Source organism: Cervus canadensis, chromosome 4 (assembly GCF_019320065.1).
Source record: "Cervus canadensis isolate Bull #8, Minnesota chromosome 4, ASM1932006v1, whole genome shotgun sequence".
NCBI classification, from domain to species: Eukaryota; Metazoa; Chordata; class Mammalia; order Artiodactyla; family Cervidae; genus Cervus; species Cervus canadensis.
This window is the reverse complement of record NC_057389.1, coordinates 91,774,452-91,791,976: the sequence shown is the minus strand read 5'-3', so window position 1 is coordinate 91,791,976 and position 17,525 is coordinate 91,774,452. Positions and strand designations below refer to the sequence as shown.

The following is a 17,525-nucleotide window of genomic DNA, read 5'->3' as shown; positions in this document are numbered from 1 at the left end:
CTTTTATTTTAGTCTTTATTTCGTATGTATGGCATTATATTACTTTAAAACATGTAGGTCAGAAATGTACTGATCTCTGTTGATATATGGCTGAAACTAACACAATATTGTAATTATCCTTCAATTATAAATAAAAAAGCTGCAAAAAAAAAAAAAATACTGATCTCTTTTGAGTCTGGGGGAGATGGTCCAGGCATTTGTCAGGACAAGGGGTCTCTGAGTGTGCTGCGGCTGGCACATAGCCAGCTGAAGGGAAAGGGTTCCCTTTGTCACCAGCCTTCAGTCCAGTCCCTCCCCTGTCCCTCTGTGGCCTCAGGACCCTCCAGGGCCAGAGCATTCCCTGGTGCCCTGCTGGGGTGGATGTCTTTGCTGAACTCACCCAGATTGCAAGAGGGGATTGCTCCACCGCGTGTGGTCACACTTCCTGCCTCCTGCTAGCCGGCCTTGTGAGTAATTTCTGTCCATTTCCCCTCCCACAGGGACTTCCTTCCCCGAGGTTCAGGAATCGTCACTCGGCGGCCTCTCATCCTGCAGCTCATCTTCTCAAAAACAGGTACGCTGGGGCGGCTGGCAGCCCACACAGGAAACAAGCGTGGTGGCTGTGCCCAGTGGGAGCCAGGGGGCTTCCGAGGCGTCTCGGGCCCTGGGGGGCCGTTTGGGTCTGCATTCCCTTTTTCCTGGTGGGCAAGGAAGTTGAAGCACGGTTCATGCAACGCCTCCACCCGCCCCGAGCATCAGCTATGACTAGGCCGCCAGGTGCCAAATTTTTTGCTCTATCGTAGATGACACGTTCTTGCTGGACACTTTCAAAATCAATAGCAGACATTGACACGTCAGCCCGAAAGGCTTTGGTGCACTCCCTTTGCAATAAGGACACCCTCTTGCACTCACAGAACCACACCCAAGAAAAGTCATCATTTCTGCATGTTCCCTTACCCCAGTCCATACTCGGGTTGTCAGTTGTACTCCAGATATCTTCCCTGGCTGGTTCCACAACTGCTGGGATCAATACCATGCTGCCTTTCATTGTCATGTCTACTCTTTTCATGAGAGCAGTATTCTTACCTCTTCTTGTTTTTAATCTTGTTTTTCCACTCCTTCTTTCTGAATTACAGCACTGACTTTAGGGAGAGACCTGACCTGTTGCATGTAGAATGGCCCACATGTAGACTTTTTTCCTATCCCCCCCTCTGTGGCCTCTGTTCTTCCTACACAAGTCTGATATGACACGGGCATGTCTCCCAGCATGAAACCCACCTAGCTTCCTTGTAAAAGCATCTCAGGTCAGAGGCTGGAAGGGGTGAAAAGGGCCATTGGAGGTGGGACCTCTCTTCTCTCCAGAGCCCCCAGGAGTCTTCCCTGCTGACCTGGAATGTCACCCACAGCTGGTTCAGCACTTGGGGTGCCAGTGTCAGTGTCACCACAGGCTGTGTTAAACACCCCCACTCTAGGGAGGCAGCTGACATATTCCCATTTTACAGATGGGGAAACTGAGGTTTAACCACCTGCCTTTCTGGTGGGCGCCAGACCTGGGATGGGCACCCAGGCAGGGCCAGACCTCAGACTCCACAGCTCAGCTGACCATAGTCCCGCCCTCTCATCTTCATTCACCCAGTCCGCCTGCAGGAGGGTGTGACACTAGTGAGAGACGGCAGCAGATTGGTCCAGTGACAAGCCAATCGGCTGCCTCCTCTGGGTTCAAGTGTCCAATCAGCTGTGCCAAGAAGGCCAGTGGCAGAGCCTGGATTGTGAGATGCCAGTAGGATCCGAGTCACATAGGGGTTGGCACATTGGTTTTCTGTTGCACATTCACTGGGTTGGTGGACGAGGGTGGTGAGAATCTGCATTTTCAATGAGTTTCCAGGTCATGCTGATGCTTTTGGCCTCTGCCTACACTGGGAAAGCCCTCTGCCCTGGTTTGTGGGGGCTGAGAGCTAATACTGCCCAGGTTCAAACCCTGGCGCTATAGCTTACTGGCTGGCTGGCCCCTGGGGAGGGAGTGCCGCTCACAGCTGTGCTTCCTGTCTGGACAGTGAAGATAATAATAGTACTGCGTTTGTCAGTTGCTGTGAAGACCATGTTATTCAATACATATACAGCCCGTGGAGCAGTGCCTGGCACGCTGCAGGCCCTTGCCATGTGGTGCCATCCCAATGGCTTCGGCACAGCTTGTTGGGAGAGCAGGTTGGCTGGCTTCCTGCGCTGGAAGGTCGCAGGCTTCGTCATGGCAGGAGGGCTCCCCCATCAACTCACCAGTGACTGTCACCCAGCAGTGGTCCAGGGAGCACTGGGCTGCCTGCCACAAGCTGGTCTCAGGCTGGGGCACAGTGGTGAGTAGGACCAGGGCTGCTGCCACCACCTGTCGCCTTTCCTCTGTTTTTTAATGTAATTAAATTAATTATTTGTTTTTGGCTGTGCTGAGTCTTTACTGCTGCGAGAGCTTTTCTCTAGTTGCAGCAAGCAGGGGCTGCTCTCTAGTTGGGGTGCCCCGGCTTCTCATTGTGGCCTGTCTTGTGTAGCACGGGCTCTATGGGGTGCGGGCTTCAGTAGTTGCCTCGTTCAGGCTTCGGTAGTTGTGACTTGCAGTTTCTGGAGCACAGGCTCAATAGTTGTGGTACACAGGCTTAGCTGCCCCGCAGCACGTGAGATCTTCCTGGACCAGGGATCGAACCCGTGTCCCCTGCAATGGCAGGTGAGTCCTTCACCACTGAGCCACCAGGAAAGCCCTGTCACCTTCCCTCTTGATGCCTGTTAGTGCTGGCAGTCAATGCGGGGGACCCTTGGGTGGGGACCAAGAGGGAGACACATAGGCGTGGCCCTCCCCAGATGGAAGTGCGCGTGGTGGTGGTGGAGTCTCGCACGACTTCTCTGAGGAAGTGATGTGTGAGCTGAGGCTGACAGGTGCTTGGGGGTGTGTTGGGGAATGGGAACTCTCCTTCACAGCAGAGAGGGGTTGCTTGTGAAGACCCTGAGGCAGCGATGCCCATTGTGGCCGGCTGGAGGAACTGAAAATTCCTTCTAGTGGCGGGGAGGAACGAGAAGCATGTGACAAGTGACAGTCCCGGGAGAGCACACATCTGCTCACAGCCTGACCCGGCATGATGTTGAAATCAGCATTCCTGTCGTCCCACTTCACAGAGGAGCGAGCTGAGGCCACTTGCCTGAGGATACGCAGGGAGGCCGTCCTAAAAGCCCAGTCGTGAACTCATTCTTAGGGGTGGTTTGACCAGATCCTGTGGCCACAGGTGGAGAAGAGGCCACAGGGACCACCAGCTCTGGGGCAGGGGTCCCAGGAAGGGATGGGGTGGGAGCCAGGGCGATGAAGACACTGGTGGATCCTGTTGGACTCGGGGAGAGAGGTCCGGGGTGTCCCACATGGACATGCTCCTTTCTGGGTCCCAGCTTGCATATTCCACCGCCACCCCCATCTGACCGTGGCATTCAAAGTCCCTTAATGCAGATGTGAGCTCGGCCTCGGCCGGATGCCAGGGAGGCAGTGTGAGCTCTCCGAGGGGCCCGGCCGACCCTGGGCTCAGCCTGTTGGGTACGACAGACATGGTGTTGCTGTGGCCAGGCTGAGGGGAGAGCGCAGGGGATTGTGGGAGGGTATATCAGGCGTTGGGCTTCCTTGGTGGCTCAGAATCCATTTGTCAACGCAGGAGACCCGAGTTCCATCCCTGGGTTGGGAAGATCCCCTGGAGAAGGAGATGGCAACCCACGCCAGTATTCTTGCCTGAGAAATCCTGTGGACAGGAGCCTGGTGGGCTACAGTCCGGGGGGTCACAAAGAGTCGGACACGACTGAGCGACTAAACAACCACCACAGTATCAGGCACTGGGTCTGCTTTGAGCCAGGGCTTGGGGAGAACTTTGCAGCCGGGGCAGCAGCTGTGCTGTGAGGCTGTGAGATGAGGCTGCGGAGGGGCCGGGAGGCAGGTGTGATGAGGGACCCAGACACTGGGAACCTGAGTGGTGTTCCGGGTGTGGAGATACTGGCTTAGCCCACTGGCTGACTTGTGGAGGAGGGCCAAGCAGAGGCAGGAGGGCGGGTGGAGAGCCTGGGGGTGGGGGGCGGTGAGCCAGGTGCCAAGGGAGAGGTGTTGGGGCCCGGGCCAGGGTGGTGCTGTGTGGGCAAGGGCAGAGTCTAGAGTGACCTCGAGGTGGGGAGCCCAGGTCCCTGGACTTGGGGAGACACCTTACCCCTAGGGAGCAGGCTGAGCGCAGTGTGGGACGTGGTTGTGGCTGGGGCTTTTAGAGATTCCTGGCGGCCACACAGGGCTGCATGGCTCCCCGAGATGAAAGTTTTGTTCAGCTGGCCCTCAGAGACAGGACTCCAGAGCCAGACTGCCACCCCTTGCTGTCTGGGCCCTCAGTCAAGCAGCTTCCCTCTCTGTGTCTCAGTCTTCTTACCTGAGGTAAGAAGGTAAAATGGGGGTGATAGTGGTGACTGCCTCGGGGCCCTGGCGCCCCATGAGACTGGTGTGGCCATCGCCTCTTACGGGGTCTAAAGTTCCTGGTACTATAAGGTTCTAATCCTCTGACTCCTGGGACTCCCCTGGTGATCCAGTGGTTAAGACTCCCATGTTTCCGGGCCTTTTGGCTAAGATCAGATGAAGACTCCTTGCTTCCACTGCAGGGGGCACAGGTTCGGTCCCTAGTCTGGAAACTGAGGTTCCACATGCCACGCAGCATGGCCAAAAATAAAACGAAAAACGAATTCTCTGACTCTTGAGCACACAGAGGCGCCCTACTTCTCCTGGTCCACACCGGTCTCAGTGAGCCATTATTTTAATGGGCTTAGTTTAAAAATTACCTCAGACCGCAGCCACCAGGAAGTTCAGTGGCTCGTAGGTGAACCCTGCTCCTCCTTGCGAACCGCCCCTGGACCTCGTAAGCCCTGAGTGCTGGGGACTGTTCTCGTGTGGAATGTGCCCGATCAGGGCCTCCAGAACCTTCCGTCCCAGCTCTGACCTTGGCCGCTGCTCACTGGAGCCAGAGAGATCTCAGGGCTTGGCTCTTGGCCTCCTTCTTGAGGCTTCGTGGCCCCCATGGGACCAGGCTGGCCTCTGAAACCTCACTTCCTCCTGATGCCACAGCCTTGCTCCTCTTCCCCTAGACCAGCTCAATTGTTTCCGCCTCTGGACCTTCCCCCTCATTGCCAGCCCTGCCTGGAGCACCCTGCCTCCTCCCCCCTCCTCCTCGGGGTGAGCCTCACCCCCAGGCCCCACCCCAGTCACTGCTGCCTTGGTTATTGTGCAGCGTATGTTGTCAGGCAGCATCCTGTTCTCCTGGTTTCTTTTTTGTTGTGGTTTTAAAAGGTTTGTTTATTTATTTGTTTTATTTGTTATTTTTTGGCTGTGCTGTGTGCGGGCTTTCTCTTGCTGCTGAGCACGGGCTCTGGAGCGCGCAGGCTCAGTAGTTGCGGCACCCAGGCTTACTTGTCCCGTGGTATGTGAAATCTTCCCGGACCAGGGATCGAACCCGTGTTCCCTGCATTGACACGCAGATTCTTAACCCCTAGACCACCAGGGAAGTCCTCGTATTTTGTTGATGGTCTGTCTCTCCGCCGCAACATCAGTTCTGCCAGGGCATCCATCACTCTTCTCCCCGCCCAGCATAGGTTCTGGCACCCGGGAGGTGCTCCATCAGCCCGGGGCTGGTGCCCCACCATGCCCTAAGGGCCGCTGCCATGCCCTTTCCCCTGTGGGAGCGCAGCCATAACTGTGTGTGCAGCACCTTTCCCCACCTGCCCTGGCCGCAGCAGGGCCCTCTCTGTAAAGCCTGTAGACCCTGCAGCAGCCAGGGCATGACCTTGTGTCTTCACGTGGAAAACAAGCTGGGAGCTGACGAGGGTCAGGTTGGTAGCCTGGGGCTGTCACCTTCTGCTGCTGCTAAGCTGCTCCAGTGTCCAGCTCTTTGTGACCCCATGGACGGGAGCCCGCCAGGCTCCTCTGTCCATGGGATTCTCCAGGCACAAATACTGGAGTGGGTTGCCCTGTCCTTCTCTAGAGGATCTTCCCGACTGAGGGACCGAACTCAGGTCTCCCATGTCTCCTGCATTGGCAGGCGGGTTCTTTCCCACTAGGTCCACCCAGGAAGCTCCAAGGGCTTCTCCAGGTGTGTTTGTTTATTTTCCCCACATCAACAAGCAGTTCTCCAGTTCTTCGTAGACTCTTATCAGGTGCCCTCCAGTTTAACTCAGTTCTTTTTTTCTTTTCTTTTTTAAATCTGTATTGAATTTGTTACAGCATTGCTTCTGTTTTATGTTTTGTGTTTTTTGATGGGAGGCATGTAGGATCTTGGCTCCCTGAACCCATCCCCTGCCCCCGGCATTGGAAGGTGAAATCTTATCCACTGGACCTTCAGGGAAATCCGCAATTTAACTCAGTTCTGACACTCCCTCCCTGCAAGTAGCATCACATCCCACAGGTTAAGGGCTCAGTCCCACCAGACTGTCCCCTCATCCCCGCTTCTAATGCCAACCCCAAGTCCAGGCTGTCACCTGTGTTTCTGACCCACTGACTATAGATCAGATGTTCCAGCGTGCCCCTCCTTGGGTTTGATCAGTTTCCTGCAGAACTCAAAACATTTCACTCCCAGAAGGGACAGAGGGAACTGCTGCATGAGGCAAGGTGTGGGGAAGGGGCAGGGATTCCTCACCCTGTGTGAGCTCACACACTCTCCCCCTGCACCTGCTCCCCAACCTGGAAGCTCTCTGAATGCTATCCTTTTGGGGTTTTATGGAAGACATCAGAATGGTTGATGAAATCAGTCCCATTAGTGCTTCAACCTCCAGGCCCCATCTTCTTCCCAGAGGTCAAAGGATGGGACTAAAGATTCCAACCTTGTTTTTTTTTTACTCTTTGTTTATTTATTGACTGTCCCACGTGGCTCGTAGGATCTTAGTTCCCTGACCAGAGCTCGAACCCTTGCCCCTGCGTTGGAAATTTGGACTCCTAACTCCTGGGCCACCCCCCACCTTGTGTCACTGTGGGGACCGTGAGACGCTCTCCACCTGGCTCTGGTCTTCCTGTCACTTCCCCAAGTTTGTGATGATGCCTGACTCGCCCTGTCCAGGCCTGAGGGGCTGTGGCTGTTTTGTTTGTTTTTTGAATGTTTTATGAAGTTTTAGCATACTAAATTCTTAAAGATATACAGTAAATTCTTTTTTCTTGTCATACATCATACATCCTAAATTTTTCTCCTTTCGTTTTCTTTCTATACCCTTGATTTTTTTTTTTTCGGCTACACCACTCGGCTTGTGAGATCTTAGTTCCCAGACCAGGGATCAAACCCACGTCCCCGGCAGGGGAAGCTCAGAGTCTTAACCAGTGGACCACCAGGGAAGCCCCTGTCCTGTTTCACTGTGGGAAAATTGTGGTGTTAAATTAACTTTTGAAATATTTTATCAAACTTTAGCATCCCATAGTCTTAAAGACATACACTAAATGCTTTTTTCTTTATCACACATCTCTCCTGTCTTTTTCATCTTCTCTATACCCTTGATCTTCCCATACCACCTGGCTTGTGGGATCTTAGTTCCCAGACCAGGGATCAAACCCAAGCCCCCTGCAATAGAAGCTCAGAGTCTTAACTGCTGGACCACCAGGGAAGCCCCTACTTCATGATTCTTAAGCAATGCCAATCCCTCGAGGGCCCATCTTGAGGAGTGTGCCTGGGGGATGCCCGAGGCGGGAGATTGGCTGATGAACCCAGTGGGGACCCACGTGGGAGTCACGGAGCAGGGAATGCTCTCTTAGGCTCTGGCACCTAATGCTTTGCAGCAGGCCGCTCAGTAATTAAGTTTTAAGCCGTTACTATGCACTGGGTGCCAGGGAGAGCAGAGACGGGACCGAGTGGCCCGCAGTCCCCCTTGCAGCTCAGCCCCCTCCCGCAGCTCTGGCTTTAGGCGGGGACGCAGAGCAAGTGCTCTGTCCACATGAGGAGCACCTTGAAGGGCTGGGTGGTCCACGTGGGCCTCCCCGAGCAGCTTGACCTGAAGGAGACAGCAAACAAGTCCTGGGCAGAGGGCTGGACCTCCTCCTAGGAGAAGAACTGCAAGTGCATTCACAGACCCCACAGGACGCAGGAGCTGGCCCCTCGGAGTTCGCAGCTCGACGGCCGGATGAGGGCTCTTCCTGCTGTATTCCAGGCCCGGGACCGGATCCCACACGCCTGGCCCTCCTGCCAGGGAAGCGCTGCAGGGCTGCGGTGGATGGGTGGCCGTTGGGGCAGGGCCAGGGACCCAAGGGACTGGCAGTGTCATCTGGGCACGAGGAAGCGAAGGTTTGAAAAGGCTGCAGCCGCTGTGGGGACGGAGAGACCACCTCTGTGGGAAGGCCCGGGGATCAATGCAGGCGGAGCCCTGGTGGTGGCCAGGGTGGCAAAAATTTTCTCCAGCATCCAAGCATTTACAGAGCTGTGGAGCTGCAGGCTGAGCGCTCTGCCTGTTTGTCTTTTTTTTTTTTTTTTTTAAATTTTGTTGGCATTTTTTAAAAAATTGTTTGGCCGCACCACTCTGCATGTAGGACCTCAGTTCCCCGGACAAGGATTGAACCTGTGTCCCCTGCATTGGAAGTGCGGCGTCTTAACTACTGGGCTGCCAGGGACATCCCTACCTGCATCATATCTTAACTTTCTTCATGGGGAAACTGAGGCACAGAGGGGTAGCCTGGCCACTGGGGACACCCCTGTGCTTTATCTCCCTTAGACCCCTCTGGGTCCGGAGCCTCCTCAGGGCATGGGGGAAGGTCTTCATTTCAGAGAGATGAGGTGGACACCATCTCTGCCCACCCCCTCTAGGAGGCCCCTCCTGGTTCCTGGTATGTTGGGGCTCTTGGCTGAGCTCCCCAAGCACCTGCTATGACTTGCTCATGCCAAGCCTATCTCCCCCATCAGGCCAGGCTCCTGGCTCTGGGTTGGGCCTGTGTTGACAAGAAGTGCATTGGGAAGACGGCAGGTGACCCCACCAGACCCTGTTCCTGTCCAGCCTCCTGGGTGTCCCACTTGGTGACCGTGGGGGTGCTGGGCCACCTCCCAGAAGCTGAAGCAGGGGCCATGTTACACTCCCAGCAGCATTTTGGTTGTGCATGTGGTTGCAGAGCGCCTACTGTGTGCTCAGAGCCCTGTGCCCCGGGACACAGAACAGTACAGATTCAGATCCCTGCCCTGTAGGTTGACCTTCTCCTGGGGATCAGAGGAAATACACAAGCTGACAAGGTCCACCATATTAGAAGGTGGTGGGTACTTGGAGGACCCTAAGGAAGGGAGAGGGGAAAGCAACTGAGGAGGTTTGTTGTCTTGGGAGTTGGAGAAGATGAACACTGGAGAGAAACCTGAAGGAGGAGAGGAAGGGACCCATGTGGGTGTCCGCAGGCAGAGAGAAGAGCCAGTGCAAAGGCCCTGAAGCAGGAATTCAGGGGCTTGGAGTGAGAAACCAAATAAGCCCGTGTGGCTGGCGGGGCGTGAGCTGAGATCAGAAGTGGGGAGAGGAAGCTTAGTAAGGCTCTGTGGTGTTGGTAAAGACTAGGTCTTATTGGGGTGAGGTGGGAGCTCTGGAAGATTTCACAGAGAGGTGGCCGGGCTCTGGCTTTAAGAGGGTCAGTGCTCGGGGGTGGTGGGAAAGCATGATTGTAGGAGCTTTCTTACCTTGGTCTGATGCTGGAGTCTGGCACATGGTCCTCAAGTGATGAGGAACCCGGGGAGAGAAGGCAGGTAGTGAGGGATGAGCCTGGCTGACTCCTGGACCTTCCGCTTGGGCACAGAGTGTATGATTTCTGCTGTCCACTGACCTTGTGGGGAAGATGTCATGGCTTTCCAGTACATCTCCTGCTCATCTTTGACTCGCACAAAGGGGCTGGCAGAAGGGGAGGCTGCCAGCACCTGCTGGGTCCCCTAAACAGAAGCTGGCTTTGACCGGAGAGGAGGTCCAAAATGCAGGATGGCGTGCCTGGTGATGTGGAGTCTGGAAAGGCTCCCTGGAAGAGGCAGCAGGCAGGCAGACCCTGGAGGAGGAGAAAGTGAGCTGCAGCAGGCCTGGCAGGGCAGAGGTTTTGCAAGGGACAGCGCCCATGTCCTGTTCCCCAACCCTGTTCCCGTCTTCCATCCCCCTGCACTCCTGAAAGGGGGAGGGGTCTCTTGCGATTGCTGAGCCCTTGGCCTTGAGCCGGAAGAGAACTGAGGTTTGCTGTGGGGGTTGGAGGACTGTTCCATTTTTGCAGGTGGCTGCAGGAAGAGCAGCCGAGAGTAGCGGAGGATTTCCTCCTGTTCCCGTGGAGGGCTGGAGCCTGACCGTCCTTGGGAACTGGGTCAGCTGATGGGGGTGGGGTGGTTGATGCCGCACCCTCCAACCACTCTCCTCAGTGCCCTGCTTCACGGTGACCAGTGTCTGTATTGATCTGAGCCCACAGAATCCCCCGACGCCTGCAACGGAGGTTAGAGAGGGACAGAGTCTGCCTGTGGCCTCACGAAGCCCATGTGACTTGAGAGCCACTACCTGAAGACAGATTATCCGAGCTCCAAATCCCAGCTCCACTGGTGAACTTGAGCCAGCTTGCTTCACCCCCCTCTGGCCTCAGTTTTCCCATCTGTGATATGGACATTGTGGAGATGCCTACCTGCTATGCTGCTGATTTGTGAAGAGCAAATGGGACAACAGACAGGGCCTGGCCAGAGGAAGCAAGCATTTTTAGGTGACAAATGGAATGACAGACCTCCTTGCACTCATGGCTTTCTGCTGTGTTATGCCTCTGGGCAGAGATTCTCAACCTGCCTGGCCTTTCTCTGTTGCAGGGCTCTTTCTCCATCCTTTGTTCTGATGCAGCTGTAGCTATGTCTGTGCTGAGATTTGTGTAGCCAGGTCTCCTCCTGGTGGACATGAAGGCTGTTTCCAGTTTTTTATGCTGAGAAGCAGTGCACATCTTCACATCTCTGTCATGAACTAGCTCTTTAGGCTGTTTGCCAGCCAAACTTACTTCCCTCTTTGTAGCATCACTTGCAGGAGCCATGATCTCTGGGCCTAGAAAGTTCCCCCCACTCCAACATTTACTATGAAATTCAGATACATGGAAAAGGCAGGAATTGTACAGTGAACACCCGTCAACTCAGCACCTGTGTCCTGCGGTAAAAGTTTTTTTTTCTTCCTCCTTTACCCACATCTCTGCTTTGGATTTCTCTACCTTGATGACAGGACCAGCACTATCATTAGTCAGTTTTTGTTTTTGTTTTTTTTAATATATATTGATTTTATTTATTTATTTGGCTGCACCAGGTCTTAGCTGCAGCACGTGGGATCTTCATTTGGGGCGTGTGGGCTCAGTTGCCCCGAGTCATGTGGGGATCTTGGTTCCCCAACCAGGGATTGTACCCATGTCCCCTGCACTGGAAGGCGGGTTCTTAACCACTGGACCACCAAAGAAACTCGTCTAGTTACTTCTTTATTTCCCTTCATCTCAGTGTCAGTAATGGCTATCAGACACCTCAGGCTTAGAAGGCCTGAAGAGGCCAGAAAGCATTTCTTCTGAGGGGGTCATGTCTAAGGGCCCCATGAACAGCCAGGAGGGAAGGAAGGACAGCGAGAAGGGCTTTGGTGAGGCCAGCCGTGGTGGGGGTGCCTTGGGGAAGGAGAATGGTGAGTCCCAGGGACATGCACCGGGGATCTTGCTACCCTGGAGGGCGCTGGCGGCTTAGCATCCCACCAGGACAGCAGCTTTAGACTGTGACCCACACGAGGGAGGTTCTGTGTCACCATCCAGGACTATCTCATGTATAACACCAGAGCAAAAGCTTCATCAGCCATCCATCCCAGCGCTCCATGGGATGCAGGTTGATAAAGAAAAGAGTAATTGCTGGTCACACCCAGCTGTTGGATGCTGGTTTTTGTGGGGCTTTTTATTTTTGTTTTGCTTGTAATGTGTCATGACTTAAACTATGTAGTTCTGCAAAATGCTTCGTGAGAATGTGCATTCCACAGAGTCAGCTTTTTTGCCACTTTTTCACCTTGTGGAGTAGCCGAGGTCTGGAAGGGAGTGCGATCTGTAGGGAAGGCCCCCCTCAAATACCTGTCAGAGAATGAATCCATTGCTACCCAGTTTCCTGGACGGCCTGTGACTGAGTCTTCACTTTCTCTACTTGACAAAGCTCTTTTCCCAGGAGGCCATCTGGTCCCCCCCCACCCTCCACAGCGAGACTGCTTCTCTTTCTCACTTGGAGCATCTTTCTTCCCTTTTCAGAATATGCCGAGTTTTTGCACTGCAAGTCCAGAAAGTTTACAGACTTTGAGGAAGTCCGACAGGAGATCGAAGCGGAGACTGACAGGGTCACGGGGACCAACAAAGGCATCTCCCCAGTGCCCATTAACCTGCGGGTCTACTCGCCACACGGTAGGAAGCAAAGACCCCTCACTTGGGCCAGGGGAAAGCTGACAGTGGGTCAGTCACGGGTTGGGGCGGCCTCACTCTCATGAAGAATACGCCTCCTCCCGGTTTTCCTCACACATACACAGAGCCCTCTTGATCCACATCTGATAGGAACGTGGTACGGAGAAATCGACCTCGGCTCCAATAAAAACAGCACGCCAGGGAGACTGTCGGGAGTGGTGGGGCGTGGGGCGAATTAATTGGAGCACGTATATTCATTTTAAGGGAGTAACCACAGCTTGGCTCCCCGGTAAATCTAGTCCACCCAGTGAAGCCAGCCCAAGGCAGCCAGGTCTTCTGGTTCCTCGAGAGGAGGCAGAAAGCCAGGTTTTTCTGCATAAGGTCCAGATTTTAAAACTGCATCGTGTAAACAGAATAGGCAGCCTGTAGCCAGACACAGCCTCTGACTCAGCAGCATGGACTTCTGACTTAAATGGCGTTTGATGAATATTCTAGCCGACTTCTAACACCTCAGTATGGGTTCTTTGTGGTTTTTATTTATTTTTTTTTGTATATGAACTTTTATTTATCTTATTTAAAAATTTTTGGCCACACCCCACAGTGTGTGGGACCTTAGTTTCCCAACCAGGGATCGAACCCGTGCCCCCTGCATTGGTGGGGTGGAGTCTTAACCACTGGATCCCCAGGGAAGTCCCTGTGATGAGTTTTTTAATATATTTATTTTCAAATAAATGATTCCTGTGCATGATGCATATTCAGAAGTTATAAAAAAAGTATATCCAGCAAAAATCTACCTTACTTTCAAAATTACAGATATAGTTCGTGTTCTTCAAATGATATACAGTGCATATGTAGGCAGTTATGAATATGTGTGTACATCACATATGTGTGTTTTGCTACTTTTACTCAAATCGTAGCCTGATAGAAAAGTCATTGATGTCTCTTTTCTTGTATGAGTGCATCTCAGAATGGGTTTTTATTTTTTTGGCCGTACCACATACTATGTGGGCATATGGCATCTTAATCACCTACCAGGGATCGAACCCATACCCCCTTCATTGGGAGCACAGAGTCTTAACCACTGAGACACCAGGATAGTCCCTCAGAGTGTGTTTCTTACCAGAGAATCTTCTTTTTTGCTTTTAATTGATATTGACTGAATCAACATGCTGAAAGTTATTTAACCTTTGAGAGCAGTTCCAATCTACACATGCAAGTATCCAGATTTAAAATGGTATCACTGAGAATAATTATAAATGGAACATAACCTTTAAAGATTGTGAATCACTGTATTATATGCCTGAAACTCATACAGTATTGTACTTTAGCAATAGTTCAATAAGAAAAAAATAATAGAGTGACTTCACTAAAAAACAAACAAACTGGAACTTCTCTGATGGTCCAGTGGCTAAGATTCCGAGCTCCCAGTGCAGGGGTTCCAGGTTCAATCCCTGGTCGGGGAACTAGATCCCACATGCTGCAACTAAGACCCAATGCACTCAAATAAACATTTAAAAAGAAAACAAAACTGTCTCACTGAAATAGAGTACAGAGAGAGTGTCCATAAGATGGGACCCTAGGAGGGAGTTATTGAGTCAAGAGGTGGGATCCAGTTGAAACACAGGAATAATCCTGAGGCCTGATGCCCAGCACTGGGGGAAGCAGGCCAGGTCTCTTCAGGGCTGTGCATGCCTCCCCTGCTCCCAGCTCTTGACGGCCTCTCTCTCTGATTTCCCCCATAGTGTTGAACCTGACCCTCATTGACCTCCCAGGCATCACCAAGGTGCCCGTGGGGGACCAGCCCCAGGATATCGAGTACCAGATCAAGGACATGATCTTGCAGTTCATCAGCCGGGAGAGCAGCCTCATTCTTGCCGTCACCCCCGCCAACATGGACCTGGCCAACTCGGACGCCCTCAAGCTGGCCAAGGAGGTCGATCCTCAAGGTACCCGCCAAGCCCAATGGCAGCAGCTCCCTCTTCCTCACACTTCTTAGCATCTTGACTTGCCCCACATTCTCAACTCTGCATTACTGGCAATCTCTTTGACTCACAGTTTCCCCTAGAAAAGGCCTGGGACACCGCATTTCCCATGAGGGCCAGCTGTTCTAGGAGGGTGTCCACTGGGAGGCCAGTGTGTGGCGGGCGGCATTCCCCCTTGGCAAGCTGGTCCCTGCTTTGCCTGCGCAGAGAGCTAGTGTGGGGAGTTGGGTGTAGGAAGAATGCAGGCCTCTTTGGGCACAGATGGGAGTCCAGATCCCACTTCGAGAAGTTATTCTTCCCCCTTGAGGCTTTGTCCCTCCTGTTGAAATAAGAACTGCAGTCCTGATTTAGAGAGCTGCCAAGAGGACCGAGGGTCTCTGCATCAGTGCTCAGGGGCCAGCGGAAAGGTGAAAGGATGATGAGGTAGTGAGGCCAGTGGGGCAGCAGGGAGTGGTGGAGACTTGGGCATCTCTGGGTCATCTCTGGCTCTGGGCATTCATTCAGTAAATGTCAATTAAGCCCTGGCTGTGTGCCGGGATCTGTTACGGCCTTGGGGACCCTGCAGGGGACAGAGTTGACAGGGAGCCCTGCCACCAGTGGGAGCAACAGACTCCAACGAGGAAATATGCACGTGGGATAACTTCAGGTAGTGGTAAGCACTAGGAGAAAATGGAGCCCATTGAGAGAGCCTGGGGTGGAAGGGGGCGGCCTGAGGCCTCTGAAGATGGGGGTTTTAGGCAGGACCAGAAGTATGAAAAGAGGCAAAGTCCAGGAATACAGACAGTGGATGCTGAAGAGGCTGGGGTGCCCGGGACACAGTGGGAAGGCTGGTGTGGCCGGAGCAGAGTGAGCTAAAGGACAAGATGGGGAGGCTGCTGGGAGCGGCTGGGCCAGTCTTTGGGCCTTGGGTCTTTGGGCTGCGGTGGGGAGTTGGGTGTATTTTGACAGTGGTGGGGGGTTAGCAGAGTCTGACACACACACACATTTTCCGAATTGTCTGCCGACTGCTTGAATCCCACAGCATTCTGGAAGCAGTTAGGGACCAGTGAGGAGCTGAGGGAGACAGGCTCTGTGGCTCACACTGCCCAGTTCACAGGCCTGGGAGACGGTCAGTGAAGGTGGCTCCTTTCTTGCCTTGGACCACAAGCTTCTCGAAGCTCAGGGCTCTGCCAGCTCCACCCCCAAGGTCATCCAGGTTCACTTTCCTGGGAGGGCACCCCCTGCCCATAGCCCCCCACGCCCTCCTTGTCCCCCATGTCTAGTACCAGGACATGGATGTGACTATGACTGAAGAGGCTGACCAGGCAGCGAGGAAGTAGGGATGAAAATGGTTAAGCATCGTTGGTGAACTTGTTGCTGACCTTCTTCCTGAAAAAAAGTAGCTGTCTAACTTTGACAGTATTCATGATGGTTACCCCTAAATGTCACCGTTGTCACATCAGACCCTAAACTGACAGCTCCTCTCCCCCTGCAGAGGCTGGTGGCCCCACTTGGCGAGCATTCTTTCAGAGTTTGTTCTTCCATGTCAAAGTGTTAGTCATTCAGTCGTGTCCAACTCTTGGCCACCCCATGGACTGTAGCCCGCCAGGGTCCTCTGTCCTTGGGATTCTCCAGGCAAGAATACTGGATTCGGTTGCCATTCCCTTCTCCTGGTTAGGGGGTCTTCCCTAACCAGGAATCGAAGCTGGGTCTCCTGCATGGCAGGCGGATTCTTTACCATCTGAGTCACTGGGGAAGCCCCATAAGCTCACGTGTTAAAAAATGGGATGAAAAGAAAATGGGATGACCTTCCTTTGTTTTCCTGTTGTGTGAGTGTGTTTTCCTGTTGCCTGTGGGGACATAGGTCGGTAGCCATCCATTGGACAGCCTACTGCTTCCTTTCTTTTGTTCTTGAACATTTGGGTTCTTTCTGATCTTTGACCTCCCCTCCCCCAATCACATCACATCCCTCCACCTCGGGCTGCGTCTCCCCTCCCCACCCCGCACAAGCTTTGTGGGTGTTTGCAGTGGTGATTCCTTTGACCTCCGAAAAAGTGATGCCAGCTCATGATCTCACAGCAGAATGTGGGCAGGTGGGCACACCGGGGAGGGCACGATTGGCACCTGCTTAATGCCCACTTTAGCACCCCACCCCCCCCAAAGATCTCCCTGGGCTTCCCTCTGTCCCCTGCATGCGTCTCACACACACACACACACGGCTAACACAGAGGGGGCCCTCAGGCACCAGTGGGGGACAGTTGATTGGCAGGGTTCCCTCGATTCAGGGCAGTTTGGGACAATTTGGGATGAGCAGGAATTCCACAGGATGGTGTCCACAGTGTCATTCTGGCCATTCATATGAGCGATAACCCTGGAAACAGTTGTCTCAGGTTGGCTTGTTACGTTGGAACTCTGCGTGCCACTCAGAAAGTACAGCATGGAGATACTGACCTGGGTTCATGTTTGGTAAGGTTGCCCCCCGATTCTGCAGCAGCAGGACTGGTCGTACGCATGACCGACGATGGCCAGCATTGTGATTGAACATGCGCCCTGTACCAGGTTTATTGTCATGGACATACCCCTGAGATGGGTGTGCTACTGCCTTCATTTGACAAGAGGGAAACTAGTGGCTAAGCAGGTGACGTCATGGCTTCTCAGGTCACATGATCTGGAAGTGGGGACCCAGCTGGACTCTAGGTGGCCTAGGGTTCCATGGCCAAGCTCAAGGCTTCCATGAGCTCCTTCCTCATGGTGCCCTCTGACCTCTGTGCTCTTTCAGGCCTGCGGACCATCGGCGTCATCACCAAACTCGACCTGATGGATGAAGGCACGGATGCCAGGGACGTCCTGGAGAACAAGCTACTCCCCTTGAGAAGAGGTATGGCCCAGGGGGTCTAGGGGTCATGAGGTGGGGGCAGGGGGCTGATCAAGATGGGTGGACTTGAGCCACAGGAGAGCTGGGGCACCTCTGCTTTTGGAAAACGACTTGTTTGGTTGTTGTTTTGCCTGAAGCCTCAGCAAATGCTCACAAATTCATTTACCACCCCACTTCCCCACTGCCCAGAAGAAACTGCTTCTCAATCCCATTGTAGACCCTTCTTTTTCTCTGCCCAGGTGAACGCACGTAGCTTTTTCTTTTTTTAAAAATAAAAGATTTTATTTTTTGGCCGTGCTGGGTCTTCACTGCT

General features: G+C 53.4%; 1 protein-coding gene across 13 annotated transcripts in view; it reads left to right on the top strand.

Annotated features, from left to right (window-relative positions):
* Positions 1 to 17,525, top strand: part of DNM2 (dynamin 2) — an 86,742-nt gene that overhangs the window by 30,057 nt on the left and 39,160 nt on the right. For all 13 annotated transcript variants that reach the window (XM_043466636.1, XM_043466630.1, XM_043466635.1 and 10 more), the window contains exons 2-5: positions 480 to 553; positions 12,230 to 12,379; positions 14,119 to 14,322; positions 17,117 to 17,215. In XM_043466636.1, coding sequence (XP_043322571.1) covers positions 480 to 553; positions 12,230 to 12,379; positions 14,119 to 14,322; positions 17,117 to 17,215 — 527 coding nt within the window. The remainder of the gene's footprint in view (positions 1 to 479; positions 554 to 12,229; positions 12,380 to 14,118; positions 14,323 to 17,116; positions 17,216 to 17,525) is intronic.